The 13,497-nt window shown below is 31.3% G+C and overlaps 1 protein-coding gene across 1 annotated transcript; it reads left to right on the forward strand.

Annotated features, from left to right (window-relative positions):
- The first annotated feature begins 4,742 nt into the window (after nucleotides 1–4,742).
- On the forward strand, nucleotides 4,743–11,072 carry LOC141752981 (zinc finger matrin-type protein 2). Its single transcript, XM_074611275.1, has 6 exons — nucleotides 4,743–4,862; nucleotides 5,544–5,643; nucleotides 7,034–7,157; nucleotides 9,646–9,719; nucleotides 9,865–10,010; nucleotides 10,287–11,072. Exons 1-6 carry the CDS (start codon nucleotides 4,845–4,847, stop codon nucleotides 10,428–10,430), a joined length of 606 nt encoding a protein of 201 aa, XP_074467376.1. The 5' UTR covers nucleotides 4,743–4,844; the 3' UTR covers nucleotides 10,431–11,072.
- Nucleotides 11,073–13,497: the final 2,425 nt, after the last annotated feature.

A 13,497-nucleotide genomic window follows, 5' to 3' on the forward strand; every position in this document is an offset into this window, starting at 1 on the left:
TATATATATATATATATAGTCAGTATATATATATATTATATATAGTCAGTATATATATTATATAGTCAGTATATATATATATTATATATAGTCAGTATATATATATATTATATATAGTCAGTATATATATATATTATATATAGTCAGTATATATATGTATTATATATAGTCAGTATATATATTATATATAGTCAGTATATATATATATTATATATAGTCAGTATATATATTATATATAGTCAGTATATATATATATTATATATAGTCAGTATATATATATATTATATATAGTCAGTATATATATATATTATATATAGTCAGTATATATATATATTATATATAGTCAGTATATATATTATATAGTCAGTATATATATTATATATAGTCAGTATATATATATATTATATAGTCAGTATATATATATATTATATATAGTCAGTATATATATATATTATATAGTCAGTATATATATATATTATATAGTCAGTATATATATATATATTATATAGTCAGTATATATATTATATATAGTCAGTATATATATTATATAGTCAGTATATATATATATATATATATAGTCAGTATATATATATATTATATAGTCAGTATATATATATATTATATAGTCAGTATATATATTATATATAGTCAGTATATATATATATAGTCAGTATATATATATATATATTATATAGTCAGTATATATATATATTATATAGTCAGTATATATATATATTATATAGTCAGTATATATATATATATTATATAGTCAGTATATATATTATATAGTCAGTATATATATATATTATATAGTCAGTATATATATATATATAGTCAGTATATATTATATAGTCAGTATATATATATATTATATAGTCAGTATATATATATATTATATAGTCAGTATATATATATATTATATAGTCAGTATATATATATATATTATATAGTCAGTATATATATTATATAGTCAGTATATATATATATTATATATAGTCAGTATATATATATATCATATAGTCAGTATATATATATATTATATAGTCAGTATATATATATATTATATAGTCAGTATATATATATATTATATAGTCAGTATATATATTATATAGTCAGTATATATATATATATTATATAGTCAGTATATATATATATTATATAGTCAGTATATATATTATATAGTCAGTATATATATATATTATATATAGTCAGTATATATATATATTATATAGTCAGTATATATATATATTATATAGTCAGTATATATATATATTATATAGTCAGTATATATATTTATATAGTCAGTATATATATATATTATATATAGTCAGTATATATATATATTATATAGTCAGTATATATATATATTATATATAGTCAGTATATATATATATTATATAGTCAGTATATATATATTTATATAGTCAGTATATATATATATTATATAGTCAGTATATATATATATTATATAGTCAGTATATATATATATTATATAGTCAGTATATATATATATATTATATAGTCAGTATATATATTATATAGTCAGTATATATATATATATTATATATAGTCAGTATATATATTATATATAGTCAGTATATATATATATATATAGTCAGTATATATATATATTATATATAGTCAGTATATATATTATTATATAGTCAGTATATATATATATTATATATAGTCAGTATATATATATATTATATAGTCAGTATATATATATATATTATATAGTCAGTATATATATTATTATATAGTCAGTATATATATATATTATATAGTCAGTATATATATATATATTATATAGTCAGTATATATATATATATTATATAGTCAGTATATATATATATTATATAGTCAGTATATATATATATATTATATAGTCAGTATATATATATATTATATAGTCAGTATATATATATATTATATAGTCAGTATATATATATATTATATAGTCAGTATATATATTATATAGTCAGTATATATATATATTATATATAGTCAGTATATATATATATATATAGTCAGTATATATATATTATATAGTCAGTATATATATATATTATATAGTCAGTATATATATATATTATATAGTCAGTATATATATATTATATATAGTCAGTATATATATATATATATATAGTCAGTATATATATATATTATATATAGTCAGTATATATATATATTATATAGTCAGTATATATATTATATAGTCAGTATATATATATATTATATAGTCAGTATATATATATATATTATATAGTCAGTATATATATATATTATATATAGTCAGTATATATATATATTATATAGTCAGTATATATATATATATATAGTCAGTATATATATATATATTATATAGTCAGTATATATATATATATTATAGTCAGTATATATATTATATAGTCAGTATATATATATATATTATATAGTCAGTATATATATATATTATATAGTCAGTATATATATATATTATATAGTCAGTATATATATATATATTATATAGTCAGTATATATATATATTATATAGTCAGTATATATATATATTTATATAGTCAGTATATATATATATATAGTCAGTATATATATTATATAGTCAGTATATATATATATATATATAGTCAGTATATATATATATTATATAGTCAGTATATATATATATTATATAGTCAGTATATATATATATTATATAGTCAGTATATATATTATATAGTCAGTATATATATATATATTATATAGTCAGTATATATATATATTATATAGTCAGTATATATATATATTATATAGTCAGTATATATATATATTATATAGTCAGTATATATATATATTATATAGTCAGTATATATATATATATTATATAGTCAGTATATATATATTATATATAGTCAGTATATATATATATATTATATAGTCAGTATATATATATATATTATATAGTCAGTATATATATATATATTATATAGTCAGTATATATATATATTATATAGTCAGTATATATATATTATATATAGTCAGTATATATATATATTATATAGTCAGTATATATATATATATTATATAGTCAGTATATATATTATATATAGTCAGTATATATATATATTATATAGTCAGTATATATATATTATATATAGTCAGTATATTATATATATATAGTCAGTATATATATATATATTATATATAGTCAGTATATATATATATTATATAGTCAGTATATATATATATATTATATAGTCAGTATATATATATATTATATAGTCAGTATATATATATATTATATAGTCAGTATATATATATATTATATAGTCAGTATATATATATATATATAGTCAGTATATATATATATTATATACAGTCAGTATATTTATATATTATATAGTCAGTATATATATATATTATATATAGTCAGTATATATATATATTATATAGTCAGTATATATATATATTATATAGTCAGTATATATATATATTATATAGTCAGTATATATATATATTATATAGTCAGTATATATATATATATATTATATAGTCAGTATATATATTATATAGTCAGTATATATATATATTATATATAGTCAGTATATATATATTATATATAGTCAGTATATATATTATATAGTCAGTATATATATATATTATATATAGTCAGTATATATATATATATATAGTCAGTATATATATATTATATAGTCAGTATATATATATATTATATAGTCAGTATATATATATATTATATAGTCAGTATATATATATATTATATAGTCAGTATATATATATATATATATAGTCAGTATATATATATTATATATAGTCAGTATATATATATATATATAGTCAGTATATATATATATATATATATAGTCAGTATATATATATATTATATAGTCAGTATATATATATATTATATAGTCAGTATATATATATATTATATAGTCAGTATATATATATATTATATAGTCAGTATATATATTATATAGTCAGTATATATATATATATTATATAGTCAGTATATATATTTATATAGTCAGTATATATAATACTGACTGTTGAAATAATAAATAAATAATAGATAAAATCATCAGGGTACTTTAGTTTGTGACTTCACGACGGGCCTTATTGTGACTTTTTTTTTATTTTTTTATTATTATTTTTATTATTATTCCGAAATGTCAGTATCCATGGTAACAGCAGAAAACATTAGAAACATTTACATACAGAAGCATAAACATAAAGAAAGAGCTGTGACAAACACAAAAGGACAGAAATGAAACAAAACCAACATCAAATAAAAAAACAAAACAATAAATAATAATATAAAAAGCGAGTATGACAATAATTCACTTAAAAACATTAAAGATATTACATTCATTGTTTCATTGCTTTTTAGTTTGTGAGGAAGAAATTGTTGACAGATATAATTCTGTTTCATAAATACAAAGAAATGAGGCTTTTATTAGTGAATACACTCCTTCATGTGTTCATGTGTTCATGTGTTCATGTGTTAATGAGGAACTTCACCTGATTACAATTACATCAATAAGAACAAATGCGTTAGTCTTATTCACTGTACCATAGCAACAGATATAATATTTCTACAGTACAGTGCAACAACTGAAAGGCTTTGCGACAGGCCGTGGTGTCTTTACGACAGGCCGTGGTGTCTTTACGACAGGCCGTGGTGTGTTTGCGACAGGCCGTAGTGTGTTTGCGCGACAGGCCGTAGTGTCTTTACTACAGCCCGTGGCGTGTTTGCGACAGGCCGTGTAGTGTTTGCGACAGGCCGTAGTGTGTTTGCGACAGGCCGTGTAGTGTTTGCGACAGGCCGTAGAGTGAGGGTAGTCATGGCGTCGGGCAGCGGGGTGAGTCTCTCTGGTTGTTGTTTTGTTGTTTAGTTGTTATGGTGATATGTTGATATAAAGGATATAAAGGATGTAATGAACTGAATGTTCGGAGAGTTCCAGCTCAGCCAGACTCGCTCTGGTCATCAGAGCCGGTACCGGAGCTCTCTGTCTCCAGTACCACATTAACCGGAGACTCAGCTAACAGGCTAACAGCTAGCATCATCACACACTAGACTGCTTCTGCTTCCGGTTCCGGTTTCACTTCAACTCATTAAAATGATTCATTAAACATTAAAACCAATAATTCATTTAATAACCCATCAGTCCAAGGCTAGGAACGACCTCTTATATATATAATATAATATATATATTATATTATATTATATATATATAATTAATATATGAGGTTGTTGCTGCTAACAGTTAGCAGCTATAGAGAGATTATATATATATATATATATATATATATGTCATGTAGAGATGTGAGAGGATGAACGGTCCTCTACAGTCTAGAAACTCCTCTCTACTAACAGATGTTCTTTAGTGTGAAGGCTTTATTCTGTACATGAAGAACTCCTCTGACTTTCTCTCCTCTTCTTCCTCTTCTCCTTCCTCTTCTTCTCCTCTTCTCCTCTTCTCCTCCTTCTTCTTCTTCTTCTTCTTCTCCTTCTTCTTCTTCTTCTTCTTCTCCTCTTGTAGTCCAGTAAGAATGACTTCCGTCGGAAGTGGGACAAAGACGAGTATGAGAACTTGGCTCAGAAGCGCCTGGCGGAGGAGAGAGACCGAGAGAGGAGAGATGGTGAGATTCATTTATCTGTGTGTTCTACTTCCTGTCTGAGTGATGGTTCAGTGTTAACCCTAACCCTGGTTCAGTGTTAACTCTAACCCTGGTTCAGTGTTAACCCTAACCCTGGTTCAGTGTTAACTCTAACCCTGGTTCAGTGTTAACTCTAACCCTGGTTCAGTGTTAACCCTAACCCTGGTTCAGTGTTAACCCTAACCCTGGTTCAGTGTTAACCCTAACCCTGGTTCAGTGTTAACCCTAACCCTGGTTCAGTGTTAACTCTAACCCTGGTTCAGTGTTAACTCTAACCCTGGTTCAGTGTTAACCCTAACCCTGGTTCAGTGTTAACTCTAACCCTGGTTCAGTGTTAACCCTAACCCTGGTTCAGTGTTAACCCTAACCCTGGTTCAGTGTTAACCCTAACCCTGGTTCAGTGTTAACCCTAACCCTGGTTCAGTGTTAACCCTAACCCCGGTTCAGTGTTAACCCTAACCCTGGTTCAGTGTTAACCCTAACCCCGGTTCAGTGTTAACCCTAACCCTGGTTCAGTGTTAACTCTAACCCTGGTTCAGTGTTAACCCTAACCCTGGTTCAGTGTTAACCCTAACCCTGGTTCAGTGTTAACTCTAACCCTGGTTCAGTGTTAACTCTAACCCTGGTTCAGTGTTAACCCTAACCCTGGTTCAGTGTTAACTCTAACCCTGGTTCAGTGTTAACTCTAACCCTGGTTCAGTGTTAACTCTAACCCTGGTTCAGTGTTAACTCTAACCCTGGTTCAGTGTTAACTCTAACCCTGGTTCAGTGTTAACTCTAACCCTGGTTCAGTGTTAACCCTAACCCCGGTTCAGTGTTAACCCTAACCCTGGTTCAGTGTTAACTCTAACCCTGGTTCAGTGTTAACTCTAACCCTGGTTCAGTGTTAACTCTAACCCTGGTTCAGTGTTAACTCTAACCCTGGTTCAGTGTTAACTCTAACCCTGGTTCAGTGTTAACTCTAACCCTGGTTCAGTGTTAACTCTAACCCTGGTTCAGTGTTAACTCTAACCCTGGTTCAGTGTTAACTCTAACCCTGGTTCAGTGTTAACCCTAACCCCGGTTCAGTGTTAACTCTAACCCTGGTTCAGTGTTAACTCTAACCCTGGTTCAGTGTTAACCCTAACCCTGGTTCAGTGTTAACTCTAACCCCGGTTCAGTGTTAACTCTAACCCCGGTTCAGTGTGAGGAACGAGAGCGGTGTGGAGGAATGATGAGGAGGAATGATGAGGAGGAATGATGAAGAGGAATGATGAGGAGGAATGATGAAGAGGAATGATGAGGAGGAATGATGAAGAGGAATGATGAGGAGGAATGATGAAGAGGAATGATGAAGAGGTCATTAGTAGTGAATGGTCTCTCTCTCTTTCAGGGAAAACCGCTCCGCCGGTCAAGCGGGACCTCCTGCGGCACCGAGACTATAAAGTGGACCTGGAGTCCAAACTGGGGAAGACCATCGTCATCACGAAGACCACCCCCCAGGCGGAGATGGGCGGGTAACACGCCTTCTTTAACCTTTAACCTGCTCTCACATCACGATCAGTCACACCTGATATGATGCAGCTGTAATCAGCGTGTTAATAACAGCGTGTTAATAACAGCGTGTGAATAACAGCGTGTTAATAACAGCGTGTTAATAACAGCGTGTGAATAACAGCGTGTGAATAACAGCGTGTTAATAACAGCGTGTTAATAACAGCGTGTGAATAACAGCGTGTGAATAACAGCGTGTTAATAACAGCGTGTTAATAACAGCGTGTGAATAACAGCGTGTTAATAACAGCGTGTTAATAACAGCGTGTGAATAACCGTGTGAATAACAGCGTGTGAATAACAGCGTGTTAATAACAGCGTGTTAATAACAGCGTGTGAATAACAGCGTGTTAATAACAGCGTGTTAATAACAGCGTGTGAATAACAGCGTGTTAATAACAGCGTGTTAATAACAGCGTGTTAATAACAGCGTGTGAATAACAGCGTGTTAATAACAGCGTGTTAATAACAGCGTGTGAATAACCGTGTGAATAACAGCGTGTGAATAACAGCGTGTTAATAACAGCGTGTTAATAACAGCGTGTTAATAACAGCGTGTTAATAACAGCGTGTGAATAACAGCGTGTGAATAACAGCGTGTGAATAACAGCGTGTTAATAACAGCGTGTTAATAACAGCGTGTGAATAACAGCGTGTTAATAACAGCGTGTGAATAACAGCGTGTTAATAACAGCGTGTTAATAACAGCGTGTGAATAACAGCGTGTTAATAACAGCGTGTTAATAACAGCGTGTTAATAACAGCGTGTGAATAACAGCGTGTTAATAACAGCGTGTTAATAACAGCGTGTGAATAACAGCGTGTGAATAACAGCGTGTTAATAACGTGTTAATAACAGCGTGTGAATAACAGCGTGTGAATAACAGCGTGTGAATAACAGCGTGTTAATAACAGCGTGTGAATAACAGCGTGTTAATAACAGCGTGTTAATAACAGCGTGTGAATAACCGTGTGAATAACAGCGTGTTAATAACAGCGTGTTAATAACAGCGTGTTAATAACAGCGTATGAATAACAGCGTGTTAATAACAGCGTGTGAATAACAGCGTGTTAATAACAGCGTGTGAATAACCGTGTGAATAACAGCGTGTTAATAACGTGTTAATAACAGCGTGTTAATAACAGCGTGTTAATAACAGCGTGTGAATAACAGCGTGTTAATAACAGCGTGTTAATAACAGCGTGTTAATAACAGCGTGTTAATAACAGCGTGTGAATAACAGCGTGTTAATAACAGCGTGTTAATAACAGCGTGTGAATAACCGTGTGAATAACAGCGTGTTAATAACGTGTTAATAACAGCGTGTTAATAACAGCGTGTTAATAACAGCGTGTTAATAACAGCGTGTGAATAACAGCGTGTTAATAACAGCGTGTTAATAACAGCGTGTTAATAACAACGTGTTAATAACAGCGTGTGAATAACAGCGTGTGAATAACAGCGTGTGAATAACAGCGTGTGAATAATAACGTGTTAATAACAGCGTGTTAATAACAGCGTGTGAATAACAGCGTGTTAATAACAGCGTGTTAATAACAGCGTGTTAATAACAGCGTGTGAATAACAGCGTGTGAATAACAGCGTGTTAATAACAGCGTGTGAATAACAGCGTGTTAATAACAGCGTGTGAATAACAGCGTGTTAATAACAGCGTGTTAATAACAGCGTGTGAATAACAGCGTGTGAATAACAGCGTGTTAATAACAGCGTGTGAATAACAGCGTGTTAATAACAGCGTGTTAATAACAGCGTGTGAATAACAGCGTGTGAATAACAGCGTGTTAATAACAGCGTGTGAATAACAGCGTGTTAATAACAGCGTGTTAATAACAGCGTGTGAATAACAGCGTGTTAATAACAGCGTGTTAATAACAGCGTGTTAATAACAACGTGTTAATAACAGCGTGTGAATAACAGCGTGTGAATAACAGCGTGTGAATAACAGCGTGTGAATAACAGCGTGTTAATAACAGCGTGTGAATAACAGCGTGTTAATAACAGCGTGTGAATAACAGCGTGTTAATAACAGCGTGTGAATAACAGCGTGTGAATAACAGCGTGTTAATAACAGCGTGTGAATAACAGCGTGTTAATAACAGCGTGTGAATAACAGCGTGTTAATAACAGCGTGTGAATAACAGCGTGTTAATAACAGCGTGTGAATAACAACGTGTTAATAACAGCGTGTGAATAACAGCGTGTGAATAACAGCGTGTGAATAACAGCGTGTGAATAACAGCGTGTTAATAACAGCGTGTGAATAACAGCGTGTTAATAACAGCGTGTTAATAACAACGTGTTAATAACAGCGTGTGAATAACAGCGTGTGAATAACAGCGTGTGAATAACAGCGTGTGAATAACAGCGTGTGAATAACAGCGTGACAGCTGTTGCCTCGCTCTGATTGGCTGCTTTCTTCTTCTTCTCAGTTATTACTGTAACGTCTGTGACTGCGTCGTCAAAGACTCCATCAACTTCCTGGATCACATCAACGGAAAGAAACGTGAGTTCACCTCAAACAGAAGTTCAAGTCAGCTGTTGGTCTCATTCTGAACCCATTACCCTCGTTAACCCTTTACTAACTGTTACCCAACGTGTGTGTGTGTCTCTGACTGTGTGTGTGTGCGTGCGTGCGTGTGCGTGAGCAGACCAGAGGAACTTGGGCATGTCGATGAGAGTGGAGCGCTCGTCTCTGGATCAGGTGAAGAAACGCTTCGAGCAGAACAAGAAGAAGATGGAGGAGAAGCAGAAGGAGTACGACTTTGAGGAGCGCATGAAGGAGCTGAGGGAGGAGGTGAGGAGAGGAGGGGAGGACAGGAGAGGAGGAGGAGAGGAGAGGAGAGGAGGGGAGGAGAGAGGAGAGGAGAGGAGGAGAGGAAGTGGAAGTGGTGCTGGGAGTTGTAGTTCTCTGATGTCCTCTGTGTGTGTTGTCAGCAGGAGACAGGAAGTGGAGGTGGTGCTGGGAGTTGTAGTTCTCTGATGTCCTCTGTGTGTGTTGTCAGCAGGAGACAGGAAGTGGAGGTGGTGCTGGGAGTTGTAGTTCTCTGATGTCCTCTGTGTGTGTTGTCAGGAGGAGAAGGCAAAGGCCTACAAGAAGGAGAAGCAGAAGGAGAGGAAGCGGCGGGCCGAGGAGGACGTGGACTTTGAGGAGGACGATGAGATGGCGGCGGTGATGGGCTTCTCCGGCTTCGGCTCGTCCAAGAAGAGTCACTGACGCTGTGCGGCGCCACGGCGAGGACCGCCAACCGCCACGGCGAGGACCGCCACGCAGTCAGCTGGACTTTGAGACCAGAACCGGACTGTAAAGACGGGACAGACGAGTCCTGGACCTCCGTCAGACTTTTAAACCTCTAAATATTCTTCCCGTTTTGTCCACAATCATGCTTTTATTTTGGTAGTTCCATCCATCACTGTCAGTTCAGCAGCTTCCTGTCGGAGACACAAGTGAAAGTGAAGGTGAAGGCATTGTTTTAATCACCTGAGAGAGGACGAGAGGACGAGAGGACGGACAGAAGTAAAGAGACTCTGACTGCGATGCGTTCAGGTTCATGCAGATTAAATAGTTTCCCCCGTTAGAAACACCTGGAGAAGAAGCGGTTAAATATATTTAACAAGTTAAAATGTAAAGATTCAAACACTCAGATTCTCGTTATGAAGAATAGATTCATAATTAATTATTCTAGTTGGTTCTAAACTGAAGTTTTGATATTAAGACTGAGTGTTTTATTGGACATGAAATGATTTAATTATTCAAATCAACACTTTTTTAATTTGAGCTTGTTAAATGTTTGTTAGTTTTATTATGTTCAACATGTTGACTTCGTCTAGTTTTAATAAAATCTGTTTTTTGTTTCTAGTCGGTTCTCTGATTTACCATCTCGGTTTGTGTCAGTGAACGCATCACTGGAGGCTCATCTTTAATATTGTGTTGCCTTCAGGGTCCGTCGGTCATCTCCAGCTTCACTTGATTTAAAGTCTCTGTTAATAAAACACTGATTATAAAGTACCGTTATAAAGTACCGATTATAAAGTACCGAATATAAAGTACCGTTATAAAGTACCGAATATAAAGTACCGTTATAAAGTACCGTTATAAAGTACCGAATATAAAGTACCGTTATAAAGTACCGAATATAAAGTACCGTTATAAAGTACCGATTATAAAGTACCGAATATAAAGTACCGTTATAAAGTACCGAATATAAAGTACCGTTATAAAGTACCGTTATAAAGTACCGAATATAAAGTACCGTTATAAAGTACCGTTATAAAGTACCGAATATAAAGTACCGTTATAAAGTACCGTTATAAAGTACCGAATATAAAGTACCGTTATAAAGTACCGTTATAAAGTACCGAATATAAAGTACCGTTATAAAGTACCGTTATAAAGTACCGAATATAAAGTACCGTTATAAAGTACCGATTATAAAGTACCAATTATAAAGTACCGAATATAAAGTACCGTTATAAAGTACCGAATATAAAGTACCGTTATAAAGTACCGAATATAAAGTACCGTTATAAAGTACCGAATATAAAGTACCGTTATAAAGTACCGATTATAAAGTACCGATTATAAAGTACCGTTATAAAGTACCGAATACAAAGTACCGATTACAAAGTACCGTTATAAAGTACCGAATATAAAGTACCGTTATAAAGTACCGATTATAAAGTACCGATTATAAAGTACCGAATATAAAGTACCGTTATAAAGTACCGATTATAAAGTACCGAATATAAAGTACAGTTATAAAGTACCGAATATAAAGTACCGTTATAAAGTACCGATTATAAAGTACCGAATACAAAGTACCGTTATAAAGTACCGAATATAAAGTACCGAATATAAAGTACCGTTATAAAGTACCGATTATAAAGTACCGAATATAAAGTACCGTTATAAAGTACCGTTATAAAGTACCGATTATAAAGTACCGAATACAAAGTACCGTTATAAAGTACCGTTATAAAGTACCGATTATAAAGTACCGATTATAAAGTACCGAATATAAAGTACCGTTATAAAGTACCGAATATAAAGTACCGATTATAAAGTACCGAATATAAAGTACCGTTATAAAGTACCGATTATAAAGTACCGATTATAAAGTACCGATTGTAAAGTACCGTTATAAAGTACCGATTATAAAGTACCGAATATAAAGTACCGTTATAAAGTACCGAATATAAAGTACCAATTATAAAGTACCGAATACAAAGTACCGAATACAAAGTACCGATTATAAAGTACCGAATATAAAGTACCGTTATAAAGTACCGAATATAAAGTACCGATTATAAAGTACCGAATATAAAGTACCGAATATAAAGTACCGATTATAAAGTACCGATTATAAAGTACCGAATACAAAGTACCGAATACAAAGTACCGATTATAAAGTACCGAATATAAAGTACCGTTATAAAGTACCGAATATAAAGTACCGATTATAAAGTACCGATTATAAAGTACCGAATATAAAGTACCGTTATAAAGTACCGAATATAAAGTACCGATTATAAAGTACCGAATACAAAGTACCGAATACAAAGTACCGATTATAAAGTACCGATTATAAAGTACCGAATATAAAGTACCGATTATAAAGTACCGATTACAAAGTACAAAATATAAAGTACCGTTATAAAGTACCGAATATAAAGTACCGTTACAAAGTACCGATCATAAAGTAACGATTATAAAGTAACGATTATAAAGTAACGAATATAAAGTACCGTTATAAAGTACCCATTATAAAATACTGAGTACCGATTATAAAGTACCGCTATAAAGTACCGAATATAAAGTACCGATTACAAAGTACCGATTATAAAGTACTGATTATAAAGTACCGTTATAAAGTACAGAATATAAAGTACCCATTATAAAATACTGAGTACCGATTATAAAGTACCGCTATAAAGTACCGAATATAAAGTACCGATTATAAAGTACCGATTACAATGTACCGATTACAAAGTACCGATTATAAAACTCCGATTATAAAGTACCGATTATAAAGTACCGATTATAAAGTACCGATTACAAAGTACCGATTATAAAGTATTGAATATAAAGTACGAAGTATATAAGTAGGTAACGTCAGCCTACCTTTGTGTCTGACTGAGTACACTGAAAGTATTCTCTTATTGTATTTTTAAAAGGAGTACACTAATAGTACACTAACAGTACACTAATAGTACACTGACAGTACACTAATAGTACTCTAATAGTATACTAACAGTACACTAATAGTACACTAACAGTACACTAA

Source organism: Sebastes fasciatus, chromosome 16 (assembly GCF_043250625.1).
Source record: "Sebastes fasciatus isolate fSebFas1 chromosome 16, fSebFas1.pri, whole genome shotgun sequence".
Classification (NCBI taxonomy): Eukaryota; Metazoa; Chordata; class Actinopteri; order Perciformes; family Sebastidae; genus Sebastes; species Sebastes fasciatus.